This window comes from Callionymus lyra, chromosome 7, assembly GCF_982586985.1.
Source record: "Callionymus lyra chromosome 7, fCalLyr1.hap1.1, whole genome shotgun sequence".
NCBI classification, from domain to species: Eukaryota; Metazoa; Chordata; class Actinopteri; order Syngnathiformes; family Callionymidae; genus Callionymus; species Callionymus lyra.
Window position 1 is genome coordinate 27,538,794 of NC_141824.1, and position 19,902 is coordinate 27,558,695.

General features: G+C 40.7%; 1 protein-coding gene across 4 annotated transcripts in view; it reads right to left on the reverse strand.

The window, feature by feature from the left end:
* Positions 1-19,902, reverse strand: part of robo1 (roundabout, axon guidance receptor, homolog 1 (Drosophila)) — a 255,460-nt gene that overhangs the window by 51,168 nt on the left and 184,390 nt on the right. For all 4 annotated transcript variants that reach the window (XM_087795569.1, XM_087795572.1, XM_087795570.1 and 1 more), the window contains one exon: positions 64-221. In XM_087795569.1, the coding sequence (XP_087651695.1) occupies positions 64-221 (158 nt within the window). The remainder of the gene's footprint in view (positions 1-63; positions 222-19,902) is intronic.

Sequence of the window (19,902 nt, forward strand, 5' to 3'; positions counted from 1 at the left end):
GTGCAGAAATTAGTCTTTTAAAAATCAATATACTTGACAATGCAGCGAGAGAAAGGCACTCACTGTGATCCGTTCGTCTCGATCGTCCACTGTCATGCCATCTTTCTTCCACGATATGGTGGGTTCGGGGTGCCCCCGCGGAGGCTGGCACTCGAGAACGGCTGGTTCTCCGGCTGCTACGATCACATCTGCTGGGTTTTGCCTGAAGTCGTCGCGGAGAACTGGAGGGAGACACAGAGAAGAAGGATATTAGATATGTATTTGTATTAGAGTGAAGCAGCGTGACATTACTTCATCAATGATTGAACTACCGGACAGATATCAATCATCATGGTGTCCAATTATGTTCTTTCACCAATACATCACTCACAAATGGTCAGACACAGGAAAACATCATCACCTTTTCATCAGCCTCTTGTCACGGCTATACATAAGCATGATCTCATCCTGCAGTAGATTAAAAACGGCCTCCTATCTAATCCGCTGCTGCTGCCTCTCCGACGTGTGATGAATCCTTTTCATGTTTTATTCTCTTCTATGAAGATGTGCGACGAGACCATCAATGGCAATCCTTCTACATTTGCTGTATCTAAGCAGACTCACATGTTTCGTGTTACAGACAGGGAAAAGCATTAAAAGTGAAACCAGAGTCCAAGTCCAGACAGTGTGCCAGTAATCACCTTACCAGACCTGTTTATAAAAACATATAAAGGATGCTTTTAAAACAAGACCACACACAAGGCTGAGTCAAGATACTATAGGATGAAGTCTAAACAAACAGGAAAAGTGAATTAGCAAAGGCATTTCAATGATCTGGATTGTGTTTTGGTGTCTAAACAAAGCTTTGCCTTCTATTGTCTTCTTGGCTAAAGTCAAAGATCAAAGTGAACCTTCACCCAGTGACAGCAACAAATTCCTGACGAAACAGTAATGTGTTGCTGCCTATGAAACTATTATCAATTAACTTGACTTAAAATAGTAATACTATTTTTTTGCTAGTTAGGTGACTGGAAGTCACCTGCACGTTATTCACGTAGAGAGAGCATGCAGGAACAACAGTTTGATCAGCTCTTCCATTAAGATTTAGTTCTTCATCTTCTTGTTTGTTAAAGCAACGTCTGTAAGTATTATCTTTATTTTCCATGTGTTGGATTATTGATTTACCGTTGTATGCTTACTGTTTAGCTTTATTAATACCTGCCTTATGTTTGTACTGTCTTTACAGTTTCACGAAATTACCATTAAACTACAGGAGTAATCCTCAACACGCTGTGGAGTTTTTTGGGAAACGTTTAGCTGATTGGAGAGTTAGCTTGCCTGGCTAGCGAGCCCAATACATGTAGGAAACAAAAAAGTCAAGATAAAGGGTGTTTATTCTCTATTTTATTCATCCTAACATATCTAAAAATGTTGTATTATTAATCTTGACATGAGGAAACGGTCACTAATGCTAACATCACTATGCTACTGTCATGATTCAGGCATCACAGGATAGTACTGTGTTACATGATTAATTAAAAATCGATTTTACTTTCAAATAATTTCCCCTTGAATTAATTAACTTAAAGTGTATTATTTCAAAGATTAACGGAAATAATAAGTTTGGATTTCGGTAAAATAAAAGCAACCATACCGTCTGACTAAATAAATATCTTGTACGTACTTTAGCCTCTTTTTTTTTAGCCTCTAGTTGTTCTTTTCTGAATGAAGACCCTTTTTAAAGAGGACATGATATCATAAGTATGTCCAGTCGGTGCTCTGAGACTGTGCATGTGTTCAAGCTTACTAATGAGCTCTCTTTCTGAGGAGCATGAAAGCACGATGAGAGGACGGTGAAAGTATGCAGTCCACAGATAAATAGTGCCATTAAATACAGCTCCAGTCCGGTCCAGCTTCAACTCAGCAGCTCAGCTGTGTGATTTGTGAGGTAATTTGTGTAGTTAAAAGCAGACACAGTCATCCAGGAATGCATATGTAAACACTAAACATCCGATCCATTAGTGCATCTGAGAGAGAGAAAATCTTTTTTTTTTTTTCAGTGGGTCAATGTGTCATGAAAGGCTTTGGTGTGTTACTGTGTGGCTCCTAGGGACATGTTTAGGTTTGTTATTTATGACATCAATATTCAGCAGAGTGTTAGTGATATTCAAGTGTGTACATGAGAGGCGGAATGCGAGAAGTCTAACCTCATCCAAACAGTTTTAAGTCTCAGGTTTGAGGGTCTTTAAGCTGATTGGATGGTTTCGGTCAGCTGCTTCCAGCAAACATACTTTTGAGTTTTCTCCTCTCATCGGTGTTATGGGAGCATGTTGTATTCACTTGAGGGATGCCAACGGGAGAGCTGGCATCAACCAGTGTATACACCGACAGCGTTGTGACCTCCACACCTCATGCACACACCCCCCCTAACTAGGCAGGCCCGTCTCCTCTGCCAAACTGACACCTCTTTGTTATAAACACAGCTGAGAGCAGCACAGCAGACAGTCATGAACATCTGCATGGCTGAAAACAAACTCCTCTGGGATGGAGACAGAAGCAGCCAGACAGTCTGTCAGACAGACAGGCAGGCAGACCTGGATCTGCCTCAAAGCCCTGAGCCTTCTGCCAGAAGCTCAGACAGATCCGGAGCTGTGGTGGAATCGGTGGCTTCTGGCCCCCTGGTTTAAATAAGGCATCCAGTCTTTCCTTCCTGTGTACACAGGGCCCACTTTCTTCCCTCCAACTCTTCCCTCTCTGGGACCTGGAACGGGGTTGAAAATGGGAAATAGAAGATTTCACACTGTGCTGTGTTTGTTAATGAGCCTTGTCTCCTCATCGGCCTCATCTTTAGCGAGTGAGCTATAATATTTCCTCAGATGTTTAACTGCCAAACTCAGTGAGCGTTTATGAGAGTCCTCAACAGGGATTGTAGTTAATAACTATCCCAAACTACAATATGTTTCAAAAACTTTAATTTGTCACAGAAAATCCTTCGTAATGTTTCAATTAACTCTATACTACATATGTAAGTTAAAATGTATAAGGTGTTTTTAAATGTATCATTTTGTTTAACTCACAATAAAATATCTTCCTTGAGTCTGTGATTTATTTAGTCATATTCATAGTACTACATAAAGTTGTCAGTTTTGTTTCATAAATCTCAGTAGATTTAAACAACAGCAATAGAGTAAAACAGTTTTGATCGTCTATATAAAGATGTCTCTGGTTAAGCATTTCTGATGATGTTGAAGTGGACAGACAAAAGTGCACTTAAGGTGAGGACTAAACTGTGCCCTGCACTTCCTCTGGCCGGAGAACAAACACTGAGCTACATCTGGCCAACAGACCTTGCTGGAACTCAAACAGCTGACAAAAAGCGAACCATATCTACGCTCAGATCGGCGCTCCCGCAAATCTCGGTATAAAGCCCGACTGTATGATAAATCACTCATCAGGTCCACGGTAGCAAATTGGAGCCGCGCTAAGGCTAACGCAATTAGCCGCCATCATTCCTTACAAGTAAACCCCGCCTCTAAAGGTCAGCTGAGACGCCGGCTCTCTCTCTCTGAAAGCTCCAGGTTCATCGCCCCTTCCACTGCACACACACACTTGGCTCTACAGGAAATTGAAACCAGATGTTTAAATGTCAAATTAAAATGAGATTCCCAGGCTGGCCCTGCAACATTAATGAAAAAGGAGACTTAATGCCACACACAAGTCTGGGTGGGAAGATGAGCTTTGTTCAGAGGAAATGAAACTAAGTAGAGCAAGCTTACACCAAAACCTTCCAGAGGATACAACAACAAGGCGACTGGGGTATTTCGGATTTATCAAAAGGAGCAGGAGAGGAGGCAGCAGAGGGGCAGAGCGCAGCGTGGGTCTCGGCATTGGGCTTGGGATTTTACCTTGAAACGAAGTGGACACGGGTCGCCCCGGGGGGCGTGCAGGAAGCGGAATGAAAGATAGCAGCGAATAAAGGGACGAAAGAGGCCAGAGAGCAGAGCGGGTGCTGGTGGAAATCAAACACTGCCCTGTTTCCCACAAAATAAATATATAAGAACTACGAAAAGTAAAGTCAGAGTCAGTTGTTCTTGTGCTGAATCAAGAACCACTTTAGGGCAAGTCAGGAAGAAACAAACAAACAACAACACTCAGATACACAATACAATTCTATATGTGTCTTTATCCATACATCAACCATCCTTTATGGTTGGTATAACGATCCATCATGGTCTGTCTTTCCATCCATCCATCAAATGACTCTATCCAACAATCATGGTCTGTCTTTCCATCCATCACATGGTACATCCATCCATTGACTCTATCCAACCATCATGCTCTATCTTTCCTCCATCATATGATACATCCATCCATTGACTCTTTCCAACCATCATAGTCTATCTTTCCATCCACATATTAACTGGATCCTACCATGAGGTCCTTTCTCATCCTTCAAAATAAGGTTCATCAATAATCTTCCTTACAAGGTATGTATCAATGAAAAGTACTTGTTCGACTGTGCATTCACTCATCCATCTAATGATTCAAGCGAGGTATTTATTCATTCATCCATTTACCAGGCCCTTACGATCTACAAACCACAACTTATACTGTACATTCTACCATCCATCTGCACCAAATCTATACACCAAACCCATCTGCCCATCCACATACCTCATCAAAAAAAACGTTTTTCATTTTTGAGCTGACCATTCAGCTTTGTATCAGCACCCATCTATTTCCCCTAATTGCGAACATGGCTTCATCCCTCAATCATCCATTTACTCATCATGTGTGAACAATAATTTCCCACCAATCTAAAGAACAAATGTAGCCAAGTTACTGAGATAATATTGTGGCTCTCAGCGATTGTTTAAAAAACATGGCCGATTTTTCTTAGGAAAGACATGAGGTTGTAATAAACGCTCCTTCTTCAATTATAATTTCTGAAGCTCATTGTAAATCAGCAACAATATGAACTATTTAGGATGTATGTCGTAGAGAAACTCCCTGCGGTGCAAATCTGCAACATATTTCCTATATTTTCCGAGTGTTGTTTATGCCACAAGCGAAAATGTTCACAGTGAAACTATTCTGTGTGGTAAGTCTTTCCATATGCTCTTCACCTGGCCTCCAGCTCCATCCTCTGGGACAAAACACTTCTCTTCACATCCACTTCTCTTTCTCCTCACCTTGTCAGCGTCTGACACTGACTTACCATTTTCTGTGGAGTCTCTCTATTCTACTGGCTGCTGGATAATTTGCCCGTGGCGTAAGAACAGTGTTTGCAGAGGATACATTTGCACTTGAGCTTGTGGGTGTGGATATAAAACAGAACCCTGACTGTACTACAACAGCTTCTCCTCCTTCTCATTCCCGTCTTCCACTTTGACCCCACCAGCTGAGGGATGAGATTGAACCCTTCTGCTTCTGACTCCCGTTCTTCAGCTCTGAGCTCATGCCCTCTTGCCCTCCTCGCTAGCAATTCTATCCCATCATGCAGCAGTGCAGGCTGCGCCGCCTGAAACACTCGCTGGGACAGACGGATATTGATATAAACTTCACTGCCAAGATCAAACCCTAACTTGTAAGAATAGCATTCGTACACAGGCTCCACGATAAAAGATGGATGTTTAAAACGTCAGAATGATTTCCAGCATAAGTCCTCAAGACAAAAGTGACATTCAATATGAGGCCACATCTGCTGGTTAAAACGCAGCAGTGTCTGCTTGACTGCACGATACCTTATGGACGGTCATAAATATGTCAACATCGCCCAGAGACTAATATCACACTGGCCTTTAGGGTTAGCACCTGGGAGCTGAAAAATGATGAGGTCATTGTCAAGATCTGATGTCATGAGGCTTAAAAAAAATCGGTCAAGACTTTAATAAACTCAAAAAAAAAGTTTATCTAGCGGTTATAAACAGAGCATGTAGAGACCCACAAAAATGTCAGATATATGAAGAGGAAAAAAAAAGATTTATATGATATAACTTCATGTCAATCTCTTCGTCCTCTTGTACTTCATGCATTCTTCTTACAATATTTTGCATGTTCATACATCTTACCTGAGGTATAAATCATGCTGTCAACTTTCATAAAATAAGTTGCAAAAATCATATAATAATAGAAATAAATCACAGAATAAAAAGACAATCTTAGACAAAAAACACATGTTAAAAGTTAAACAGAGAAAAGGACATTATTTTAACGTTTTCTTGGCCAAGATGTTTTATTAAGGTATGAATCATCGGAATATTTCGGTCATTGAAAAGTGTTCAGGTCAGTCATGTTTTTGGTGCAATGGGAGGAAACTAGAGTGTAATCCAGCAGAAGCAGAAGGGACAAAGTACTTACTCCATACATTTCATGCTTAAATACTGATGCTAAAGGTCAACAGCTCCTTCGATGGCACAGCAGCATGTGCGCACCAGTCGTGGTCCATTTCATCTTCAGCGAGCAAAGAGATCAATTGTTCGACTTTATTGTGCGCACCAACAGCATCACAATCCAGATGCAAATATTCCCTACACAAGTGTGCACTCGGTGGAAGCATGTGCAACACATGAAGGAAGCACACGCACAGAGAGGCCATTGAGTGCCTGTGTTTGTTTAAATGGTCATAAGTCATCTCGTCAGTCTCTGGTGTGAGTCTGTGAGGGGAGCATGGAGGTGCACGTCAGTGGTGGAGTGATTGAGTGACTTGGCACCTCAAAGTTCAATAAACAATGTCTGTTTGATGAGCGCGCTGGACTTTAGATTGTTTCAAGTGTCAGTGGTGGAATGTCGGAGAAAAGTTCGACTCCCTATGAACACTTCTTATTTAATTTTCCTTTGCATTGTATATATAAATCTGTTATTATCGCATTAAAAACTATGGATCACATTTCTCCATAGACACTAAACCTGTTCAAACACCCAGAAATAATAGGTTGGCTAATTTGTTGCTGCGAGCTAAAATAAATTACTTATTTTATTTCCCCAACCCTGATGGAATTTAATACTCGGTTGTAAAGAAGTTTCACAATGTTGTAAAACAATAATGACGGAGACAAATGTGCAGGAGACAAGTATTTAATAGTTTTATTGTCCGGATAGCAGAACACGTAAGGCTTACATGATGTGCTGAAAATAGACACTCAGATAAAACAAAGAAGAATTTTTTTTAAAATAATAATCAACTTTAATATGTGCAGAAGTAAGCTTGCAGCTAACCGTTGCAAAGAATACAAATAAATAAAAGGGTGCTTAATTATAATGCTAGGAGACTAAATAGCGTTATTATCTCACTTTCTTTGCAATAAAAACCATTTCTCACTATTTATTCTTTCTGTTTTTGGAATATTCAATATATTTAATAAAAAGAAATGTGCTAATTAACTAAGCTATCAACCTTTGCTCAGATAAATCAATGTATTTTCTTGTATTTCAAGGAGAAATTATCAAGTAATTTGCCAAAAGAAAATTCAAACGACTACTCTAAAAGGATAAATTATCACATGATTACTGTATGACCAACTAGTCCAAAATGTATCATATTTTTTTCTTATTATTTAGCTGTCTGTGTTTCTTTTTCCCACTGTGCTTATTGTTCTTCTGCTTTCTTATGTTCCTCATGAGTGTGTCATACAGGCTCAGGCAGTGAGGTCGGTGACAGGGTGGAGCTTGACTCTCCCTCAGGTAAACCAGCAACAGGACACCAGTAACCTGGCTGTCACCACTCACTGTTCCGCCTGGAGTGTGAAGATCTTTGCATCGAGCCACAAAGGACCATATGTAACACTATAACGCACAAAAACAGGTACACCTGTACATGAGGAGCCTTTATCCACTGCCTCTGAAACACAACAGGCAATAATGTCCGCGGCTATATCACAAGTAACAGAAAATATGAGGAAGAAAACATCTGGGAAAACGACTTGGGTGAATTTGCAGCCGCGGCTCATCAGGATGTTTTGCTGCTCTCTCATCAGGGACGATAATTAAACCTTTAAATAAAAGGCTGTGTTTAAATACAAATCAGAAGATAGCAGAAGGATATGATTATTCTCAGAAATAAGGAGGATCCAATGGAAAATAGAAGGCTATGATTAGGATAACGACTCCCAAACTGGTGACACTAATGTTTTCCACGAAAAAAGGGAGCATTGGAACTGTGGCTAATTTATGCTAATGCTGAACGTCCATGTTTATTACACACATGTGTATGGTTGTCAGCTCTGGTTGCGTCTATTTGTAGCAAAAATATGTAAGGAATATTTTATTTAAATGCTGCGACACATCATATAACAGCACACACAACAAAGACAATTGCAAATGCAATGAGATCGCACATACCTCAGTCAGTTAGATTTCAATATTTTATAAAGATCCATTCATAACTTTTTGAGTTATAATCAAATGAAGCAAGACAACGTTCTACTAGTATTCACAGTATAACAGGATTTCAAGACGCAAAAGCTAATTCGGGTGAATCCTGTTACCTCTAGGGCAGCAAGGATAAACAGAAAAAAAAAATCTTCAACCACTTGCCTAATTCCAGCTCAGTGTTTTGATCGCTCACAGTGATTTCAAGCGACGGTATCTGGCTGTGAGCTGCCCTCTCTGTCTGTGTGGCCCCAGCCCTCTCCCAGCACCGGCAGAGATGAGGGCCTTATTAAAACAATCTTCCCAATTAACATTCCTGGTCCCTGGAGCTCCACTGACCTCGCCGCAGATTCTGCCCCTTCGCTCAACTCTCAACACGACAAAGAGGCTATGAAGAAACCTTCCACGGGACCTTTCAATATTGATAGAAAGAGTAAAGGGATGTGAGGCAACTTGTTTTCCTTAAAAGTTTGGCTGTTTGGACATGTGCTTTCGCTTGCAGAAAGGAGATACGAATCTAATGAATTGAGTTAGTTGAAAGTCAACAAATGACAAAGAGAGACTTCATTTATTTGACTACATGACAAATGTGTGGGGGGTGCAGGTCGCTGGGAAAAAATATTTTTGGTTCCAAACTTTTTATGACATCATCTTTTTGTGGACACAATACAGTTGGACTCTGAGTTGCGACAGCTTGTATCTATTAAGCATCACCTCCTGCTACTGATTCTTCCCGCCCTAAACTAAACACCACTGGAGCGACTGCTGCAACACAATTAATGCTTGGAGTGAACACAGCAAGACAAAAATGTGTCTTAAACTGACCCCCTTCAAAAGCCATGACAAGAAAACATACAGTAATAGTAAAAATGAAGAGATGTAGTCCAAAGTCCCTCACTGATGGCCGAGCTCTTCCCTATCTCTAAAAAAGTCCAGATCTTGTTGCTTTAGGTACTTCTCAAAGATAAAAACTGTTGATCTTTTCCTTAATAATGGACAAGAAACCAAAAATCAACTTCTTCTGAACTCCGTTAACCCTTATTAAACAACTCCCACCTTCTTCATGAATCGAGCAGGGACCTTTGAACCTTTTTATTGATGTATTTTTCGCAATAGAATGAAACAGAATCATTGAAACCACACAATCAGTTTTCAGTTTTCATGCTTCACCACTTTCATACGAGCCGAGCTATTGTCCGCACTCAAGGGCAGGTTTTGCAAGCATGGAAAGATGGTACTGTCAAAGCCCTGGAAGAACAGAACGTCCTCAGAGTTGCCTCTACTAAGAGGGTACAATTCCTACTGTTGCATGTATTAGTCCTGTTTTTCGTGCAAAACATGTTCATTTTAACTCTATAAGGTCTCCATTGAGCTACAGGGTTCTGACCTTGGTGGTAGACGCGAGCATAATTCGGTGCTGATAGTCCAAATAGCACTTCTGGAGTTATTTACAATCAAGCATTTGGTTCAAAGATGTCACGCTAGCTTCTGAGACCTTTTATCTTTTCAAAGAAACGTATGGAAGATATTACAGTGCTAAAAGCGAAGCAACCACCGCAGTTGCACGTTTGTTTGCTTGTGTTTTAGTAACTACTAGCTCGGCTGCCACTTTGTTTAGGCTACGCTTTATTAATGCATGCCTAATGAGAGCCAGTGGACAAGTGGTGCACGGATGTTTCCTGAGTAACAACTGTCAAACAAGCTAATTAAAAGCAGGAAGGTCGGGATATCCTGTTTCATCACAAATCGGTGATGAGAATCGTAGCCTTGGTGGCGCAAAACACCGCGTCTTGCTTCGGGATCGCAAACTGGGATTACAGGAACGGCTGTTGCAGGGATGAGCGGCAAGGAGTAATTCGATCGCTGCTGTGCGGAGGGAGACGGGGGCTGAAGTGATCCTGTGCAATGCTACAGCCGATCCCTCAGCCTTTCGTCACGGCCACTTTCATTTCCAGCACGCCGCTCCTTCCCCAATCACTTTGCCATGCTTTTGGAAAAACAACAGGATGGTGAAAACGTGGGGTTTATGTTTTAACTCTAGGGAAAGAGGGAGTTCATTTACGGACAGAGGGCACATGGATGGTAAGGAGCAGCGGGAGGAGAAGGAGCGCTCAAACATGTGCAGCAGCTCTAGAGGGGCACATCTTTCTCTGATCGGTTGGCGTCCTTAACCCAATAGTTTCCACATGGAGCCTAAACTTTCCCAGATGGAGGCATAAAAGATGAAAAGATGCCCGTATCCCTATCTAAAGGGGATCTGTTACAGTGGGAACAGATACCAAACGGAGAGAAGGAGCATGTCAAAAAATAAATTGACAAAGTTGAAATTTCATCTTTTGCACTTACCTACCATGTGTGGTGTGTTTACGCATGCTACGTGATCACTGCCAAAATAGTCGGTGCGATAGCTTTTCACTCCACTTGTCAAGTTGTCCAACATGCAGTATCAAGGACAGTCGATGCCGGAGAATAAAGTTTTGTTCCTGCGCCAGAAATGACTGTGTAACAGACACCAACTCGTGATGTATGCTCTGGATTTGCCATTTTTATACTCTCATTAGAGAAGGCGTAGGCGACAGCGAGCGCCTTTATGGATTCTCTCATTTGTTTTATGAGATATTGTTGCTACTGTTATCATGACAGAAGCACCATGCAGAGCAGATTTATGACTAGGATCCCCTGGGGTAAAGCAAACCCTGGCAGCAAGTACAATTTGAGGTTAGCTAAAGTCTTAAATCTTTGTGGATCTTGAAGAAAAAGCACTATTGAAAATACTTTTCTTCTCTGCTGCTCTTTGTGTGGAGAATTGCAGTCGGACTGACTGATGAAGAGAAGTGACAAGGTGAATTCTAGCTTGGCGTTTTTGCTGCAGCCATGAATCTGCTTGCTCAACGGTATGTCTGCTTGTTGAGTCAACCTGTCTTTAGGAAAAAGGCCATCCCCATCACATCTTTTTTGGAATACTGCAGCGCTGGCGGCGCTTCCACGAGATGCTCAAAAACCACAAGAGGAAACTTCCATCCGTTTATTTTTGACTCCAATTTTCAAGTCAAGGAAATTCTCCCCTGTGAAACTCACTCATGCAGCTGTCAGTTAAAGTCACATCTGTGAAAAACGTTTAAGCAAAAGACCTGCAGCGTTTTCATGCTTATAGACTGTGACTAGATATGACATTTTCGGTCATAGCGGTTACATCTAATAAGCCTCTAAAATCAGCAGTAGGTTTGGAACGACCACCATCTCGACAGGAGCAGATTTTAGATAATTGCGTTATACATATGGAAGGGTTTGGTTTTCAAAGCATTGCATATGTTGATATAAAATACATCAAAATGAGTCCATTGTAGTGGATCCACTTGAGAAGAGAATGTTTTTGGTCATGGATTTGTTTGTGGGTCATGAAAAGCAAAGGTCCAAGTCAACGACCTTGTCTTCATAACTCTTGAATGTCTTTACATAGTGCATCTACAAGAAGACTTTTGAAAAAGCTAATATGAAATAAATACAATCATCAAACTGTACACCAGATCCTCATAAGTGATATTTCTTTGGAATTTTCACTAAAAAACACGCTTCATGACAACCATGGCCTCAGAGTTAAATGAGAGGATATGATAGATAAAGCGCGCAGAACTTTAGACACAAAGTTCTACCAGCTGTATTGGTCTCATGCCTCACCAGACACGAGACAAAGTTATCATAACGCAACTATGCTCACATTCCACGTCGATTTACCACCTTATTCCAAATCTTTTAGACCCTAGACTTATTTATAACCCTCTCACCACCAGGGCCATCAGCGTGTCTTCAATCCGAGTGTGTATTATCTGAGCAGAAGCCGCAGTTGTTTGGAATATTTAACATTTCCAAAAGAGATGCAAGTAAACAAGAGGGATTGTGGTCCTTAGTTTACAACCACAGAGGATCTTGTAATCTTAACAATGACGCCATAAAAGAACTTGTTAAAATAATATTTATTAAATTATACTGTATTCTCTAAACCAAGGGACTAAACTCAAGTTGTTGCAATGAAGATTTTGTGGCTTGGAAACAATAGCTGGATATGTAATGTGTTGGAGTTTCAAAAGGCGATGATTTAAGTGCACATTGTTATAAATAGAAAAGGAAGCACAGCATGAGTAAACAAATTGGCTTATAGGCCTTTGAGTCATTTGTAATCACTCAATTATAGATGAATTACAATATAACCCGAGACATTCTTTCATTTGGATCACCCCAGCCATTACAACAGTCAACACGTCAACGGCCCTCGCCGCTCACACAATGTGGCAGCTGCTGAAAAGAGCTTGATGACAAACACAACGCAGGGCCCGGCTCCACTGCTGAGTTTTTTGGCGGACACACTAGAGCGAGCGAGCTCCAGGTTCCACACACAGGTTCCAGAGGGTGTGTTTGAGGTCATCGGCCATGTGTGCGCGCAGAGCCGTTGCCAGGTTGTGTGGTCAGTGCTACATCTCATTAGCACCTGCTGACCCGGCCGGTTCACTGCTCACATGGTAAATCAGAGCTGAGGCGTAAAACAAGCGAGTGTGAAAGCAAATATAAAACTCTGTGCCGGTGCCAGCAAACAGCTTTGGCAGGAAAGCAGCCAGAGAGAGAGAAAGTGGAAGATTTCCCAGGCAATCTTTCTCTCCTGGAGACCCTTCCAGGAGTTTGACATCATCACAGAGTTGTCCAGTAAACAGGCCGCTTGTCCTTTTTTGTAGCAGGATACACTAACATCAGCACAATCATCGTCCCAGTTAGCTCCTATCTGGCCAAAGTATGCCAACAAAGCTAGGATAAGAAGCAAAAAAAAGCTACATTGTGAGTCCAGAACGAGAGTCAGGATGTGATATGGCTTGTTGTCTTTTGGAGCTCTGCAGATGAGGGTTTGTTGTGGAGAAGAGCAAAACAAAACAGTCAGCGTAATGCGGGTAAGACCTGCATGAAAGCGCCGGCCGTATGGGTGACCTGAATATTTCTTCCATTTACACTGAACCTTCAATGAATTTGCCAAAGCAAACCACGGGAAGGTTCTGCTCGATGCTCATCTGATCCAGAACTAATTAATCCAGTTCGGGTTCCCTCGCTCCGTTTTCTACGCCTTAGTGAGCAGAAATTAGAGGAAATTGTCTAGTTTTTATCGGTTATTACCTCTGCCAAGGAGACTGTGTGGTTGTTCTTTTTATCTGTCTGTTGGCTAACTACTCAAACGATTGCAATAAAAGTTTCAAGAAATATTGACAATTGGACAAAGAACAGATTAATACATTTTGATGTTCTGGAAGTCTGGGATAACACTGTGGTTGCTCATGGAAAAAAATACCCCTGCAATATTTCCTTTCAGTATCTCTGTTTACAGGTTAATCACACCCAGCTACAACCATACTATAATCAGTCTCCTTGCAGCTGCTACATCAACCTACTGGTTCCAGTCCGCAGTGTCAGACCCACCTAAATCCTATGTTGTTTACATTGGTCTTCTTTTTGTTCTGGCTTTGCATTTTCTTCCTAGGTTTTTTTTCACATATTCTTGATTTTGGTTTCTGGTTTTGTTGTAGTATTCAAGTGTTTGTAATTCTGATCAACTTCCTTTTTTCTTTTTTTTTTTTTTAACTACCACGATTCTTTGTTTATCATTGTGTCTTTCTATCCACCTGTTTTAACCCATGACTATTCAGATTTTTGTCATTCGAAATCCTTTCTCTCCTGCTTTCTTTGTTCTGGTGACACTTTTAATTCCTCTTCAGTTCATAGTCTTATTTGTTTCATTTTCATCAATAATTAATTGTATCCTCTTTTTGCTTTTTTCTTTACACTTGGGTCCAGGTGGTTATTGGTTCATGACGTTTGCGGGGAAACCCTTCCTGTAGATTGACTAAAATTAATGATATTTCACATTTACCTGTGGAACACACAACAATGTCAACACATCATCCAATCATTTAAAGTACAAAATAAAACTGCGTGTCGGATTTGTTGTTCACTGTCAAACAAGCCTCTTTGTTTGCGTGCGTTTTCAACAGTGACTCGCTACGAGAGATAAGCAGCTCCTGCAGGCAATTACAGTCCTCTGATTTACATCTCTTCGGAATGCAGGATGAAGACCAGGCCCACCTGGATCAAATTTGTCCACATTAAACATCCATGAAACACTCTGCTTTTAAAAGCTAAAAATCAATGGTAAACTCCTGTCCTCACGTCTACATGCCTTCTTTTGTCTGTGTCCCTGCTATGTTGACTAAGCCTGCTTGGTGATAGCATCTCGGCCCGGCTCGGTGGAGCTTTGTGGCCTTTTCTAAAACCTACATAGCCCGTGGGAGGGGGCACACCTGCACACCTGACAATAGACCTCACTCCTATAGATCCTGTTGGTCTTTGAAGTAGTGATGGGTTTGAGTTTAGTATACCACATGACTGGGGTTTCAGACGAGCCTATTGAGAAGAGAGACAGCTTTTGAGGACGTTCAAGTGTTTGGTTGACCAGCCGGAGTTCAAAGGCATCATTGTCAGGTCTAAAACTATGCCGCACACAATCCTAGAGGGATTACACCGGGGCTTTGAGTGGAAGATGCATCACATCCCATCTATTGTCTCCCACTCTTTCCTATTTGGTGTCGCTTGGGTGTCACATGAGCGTAAAATAGCTGTAATATATGACATCATAAATAGCCGCGTGTTTTTACGATTGTGATGAATCTATGAATAATTCACGAGACGCTGCACAGCCATATTTTTTCTTCTCTAGCCGGCTGCTCTCATTACTGTCATCTGCCGTTGTTTCCCTCCCCGACTGATTTCTCTTTTTACATGTTTTCATCTGTATCTTTCAGATTCTTCTTCTTCTCCACGATAAATTCAACTTTAAAACTCACAGCGGGACTGGGCTAACACTCAAGATGATGAATGTTATTCAGAGATTATATAAATAAAGTGACACATTTACACCAGATCAACAGACACTGATCCTCACAACCAAGGTTACAAACATTATAACAGGAAGTGACTCTGACTAAGGGGTTGTACACCCTCATGATGATCATTTTTGGTAAAGCTACTCAGTTTATGCTGAAATGTTGCTGCTTAGTAATACTCATAGTTGATATAATGCTACTCTATTGATGTTACTATCATGATGGTAGATGGTTGATGCTGCTGTCCTGATTCTACAAGCGTAATACTACTCTGTCAAAACTGTTGGAAGACATGTGAGGCTCTTAGAAATGACCACATATACGCTTTGTTCGTTAAGAAAGTCTTATGTTGTAGCATCATATAATATATTATCAATAAACACAGCGTATATGTGGTCATTTCTAAAGGACTAACATGTCTTCCAACAGTTTAGAGGTTCAAGTACAAAACGTTAAGTCCACACTGAAATTAAAGATAAAACTGAATCTGGTGACGACTAAATAGAGACCAACATTGATGCTTAAGACCTAAATATCCTTCTTCAGATGCCAGCATTAAATGAATCAAAATAATTCAGTTTAAATATTTAAAAAATTGAATGTTAGCTAGAATTTCCTGAAAAAAGCTAGATATAGCTTAACAGTTTACTTTGAAGAAGTGGGGGATTTAGAACTTAAAGGGGGGGATGAGAGGAAAACATGTAGAATGGAAACACTGACAGTAGTAAAACACAGACATCCTGAGAGTGCCAGATGCTGCTTTGCCACGATCAGTCATCGTACGACTAAAATCGCGGCAGCGTCTTCCCGATAATGTCTCGCTGACCCTTCTTGCCTGTCACCATCTATTTTACAACCCCTCCTCTGCCACTTGCCATCAGCACGCTGCTTTGGAATAATAACTGCACGACTATACGTCATTGCTTTACTGCGCTCGCCTGAGCGTGATACTGGAGGAGCCACCGGGGAACCAAAGAGTGCATCTTTCCTCAGTGCTGACAGACAAGGCCGTACAGTATGTTTCAGCACGCTGATGACTAATGATCTCTCCCCTCATTCTCATGCCATACATTTACAGCTCCTCGGGCACGCTTTGCATAAAAAACAATAAAGCAGTGACTTCCGGGGGCGAGATTCCACTCCACTTCCCAGATGTCGAAATCAATGGAGATCTGTCAAATAACAGAAGTATAAAGTTGCGATACAATTGAAGTCAATCGTATGTCCAGATGCAGTAGAACCTTTTTCATGTTTATGATCATTAATCCAGGAATATATTGTTTCAAGACTCATGAAAGGTATTCATTAGATTCAAGAAAAAAAAGTGTTGTAGTGAGTCCTTGAAAATTGAAAAATGTATTAAAATATTTTTTTTAAACAAAAGTATAATTTGCTATGTAAGGATTAATATTTATTCCAGTCCGTACCACATAAAGTTTACTACTACTACAAGTGAAATTACTGAAAAACATTTCTTTATTGTCATTAGTATAAAAAGCTCAAAGGCTTAAGATGGCAAATTACCACACAATTTGGTAGGTATACAGGTCCATTCTGTAATGTAAAGTTAAAGTTATGGCTTTTCCTATAGGATTTCAAATACAAAATGAATAAAAATGCAAAGTGGAAATGTGAGCGGTTTTGAGGAATGACATGTTTGGTATTGTTCTATACTTCTCATGAGAAAGGCTGCAACATTTGAACGTTAACAAACCAACCAAGGCTCGAACAAGGAAAGAATATTACTCATAATTGTTTAGGATTTTTCTTAATCCTCCTAAATCCTCTTAATAAAGAACATATTCAGAATAAACTCATGGCCTTTGTGGCAAAGCCACTTTCCTCCATGTGAGGTTATTTCTTTTTCCAATGCAGCTGCCTATTTGTGCAACTTCAAACCACTATATGAACTTAAGATGTAAAAAATACATACAGATGTGAAGTGGAATTGTTTAAGAAATTAAATATTCAAGAAAACTTTCCTGCCTGCGTGCAATTTGCTTTCATGCGTGTGTGTTTCCCAAATTCATCAAACATGATCCTTGTGTGCCAGTCTGCTACACGCAGGCCCACCGCCAGCCTCAGAAGAGGATACAATGCATGAAAACTTCATTTCCTCATCCAAATCCTTTGTTTGTTCTTTATTTGTACGCGCTCAAGTAATGGAAAATAAAATTAATTTGAGGGATAAATGAAGCATTACTATTCAATAACAGGACCGCATGTTTTGATTTTCTGCCTACTTAACTCGGAACTTCACGTGCAAATAAAGAAAAAAAGAACACTAGCATTACATGCCACATGAGCACTTCTTTGAACTCTGAAGTCCTTCAACAAGTGTTTTTCTAATTGTCAACGCAGCTAGAATAGCAATTGTCGCACTGAAGCTTGTGTAGCTGATGAATCTGATCAGGGTGAGAGCCATCTATGACCACTCACTATGTGAGCGCCTGGACTGAAGAGGTCCTCCACCTTCTCAACGGTCACTAAAAGCCCAGCATTAACAGCTTCATGACCGCACGCTCCGACACACACCCCACCAATGTGCTCATGACCCACGAGCTAAAGCATACACCAACACAAAACTTCAAATTTCAGTTCAGACCAGGGTATACATATAAACCAGCTCACCTCAGATGTTTCTGTATTTAACAAAGGATACCATTCTAAGCTCCCTGTAAATAAAAAAATGACATTTACACCCCCAGTGAAGCTCTAAACAATATGTGCATTTTTCTCTGTTATTTCTGTGTCAAGACGACCACATTTATTTGATATTTGTGGCCATTAGAGCAGTCGACTCTTGTTGTGGACTTGCTTTTGTTTTTGTTTTTAAATTAAAAAATAGTTTGTTTCCAAAAAAGTAATAGAAAAAAAGGAGCTGAAACAAACACTTTGGCTTTGACATAGCTAAAATCCAACAAATGTTCAGATGTTCAAATGTTCATTAAGTAGGAGAATGAGGCATTTTTTATATTTGAGAAACATATAAAAGAATAAAAATAACAATAATTATACAATAATAAAACGTATAAAATAAAATGAATATAAATCCAATTTGTATTTCATGTAAGAGGTCTAAAAAACCCTCAAAACTCTCCTTAATGTAAAAAATAATGTTTTTGAAATACAAGAAATAAATATGCCTGTGCTTCATCAACGTTCTCAACTTTCAGGAGATGCTTATAGTGAACTTCACTGGACAAGCACCAAACAGTGAAACTGTTGATCGTTAAATCTGTCTCACTATCACTGTTTTAGATGTTTTAGAATAGAACGACTTCATTCTTTTGCCAAAATGCATCATGATACGAAGCCCACGCGAGTTACCAATTATTCGTAGAACCACAACAGCTACTGGACCCTTGACCCTCAGCCAGCAGTTCTTCTTAAATACAGTAGAGCAGTTTGCAGTTGGTTTCTGCTCCTGGCCTGGAATCTTTGGCAGGTCAGCACGAAAAACTGAAAGGCCACAAGCACATGGACTAAGTCCAGGATGCCACGCTTGGTTTCCATTTGCTCCTGACAACGAAGGAAAAAAATAATTCCCTTCCCTGCCCAACAGTGTCTTTGGCTGTAAATTCAAGAATATTTGAGTCAGATTTCTGCTGCTACTGTCCAACAATGAACCTCACAGAAGCAAGACTGGCGTCCAGCTAGCCAGAGAGCATGTGAAATTGCCTTCATAATAACCACATTTGTTATGGCACTGATACATTTGTCTTATTCTGGCTCTCTTTCTTGGGGCCAAACAGACAACCATTCTGTTCCTCCTTGCCTTCCCATTTCGGCCACTGCTTCATTTCTTGAAATCTGAATCCCGGTGTTCAGTTTCTTTTCAATTTCCTCTTCGGGGAAGCTTCAGCATCTCGAGGTGATGATCTGTCATTATCACATTCTTTACACTAATATTCAAACCTTCATCATCTGAGTCCGAAGAAGGATTTGCTCAGAATGGTTCTCTAGCTGTTTATGTACTCCTCTGAGTGTGTTTGCGTTCCAGCACATGTTTCGGTCGGACAACATGAGCTTCCCTCCCAAGACTTCCTGTCCCAAAAGATAATATACACTCCAATGTAGGAGAAGAAAGCAGCTAATTGACCCGAAATGAAAGATAATTGGCTTCAATTTGGACTCTTCCTGTCTCACAAGGCACACAGGCTCGTGGAGAAACACAACACTTGGTATCTGAGGGATCTAATTGCCCACAGATTTTCAGGGAATATGTTTTTTGATAACAATCTATTCCTACGGAAGTTCTAATCATCAATCACACCTACATTTTTCTAAGACAAGACTCTGCACTTTCAGCAATAAGCCGATCAGCCCTCTTAAGCTTAACTTGAAAAGATTTCGTCCCACAGTTCACTCTTGATTTCCTTCACTTCATCATTGTACCTTTGAGCACAGATATTTCCCCTTCCATACGTGAAATGATCACTTAAACCAAAGAAGCTACATGACCCACATCTTCAGCCTGGAAGCAGCTTGATCCATATCTACTGGTTGTACGCCCTGAGGAAAAGACAAGTTGTGCTATCAGCTATAATCTTCTCATTCATTTTCTACCCCCGGGAGTCGAGCTGAACCTGCTGCTCCGAGTGCAGCCGCCCTGCAGGGTGATTCATGCCCGTTT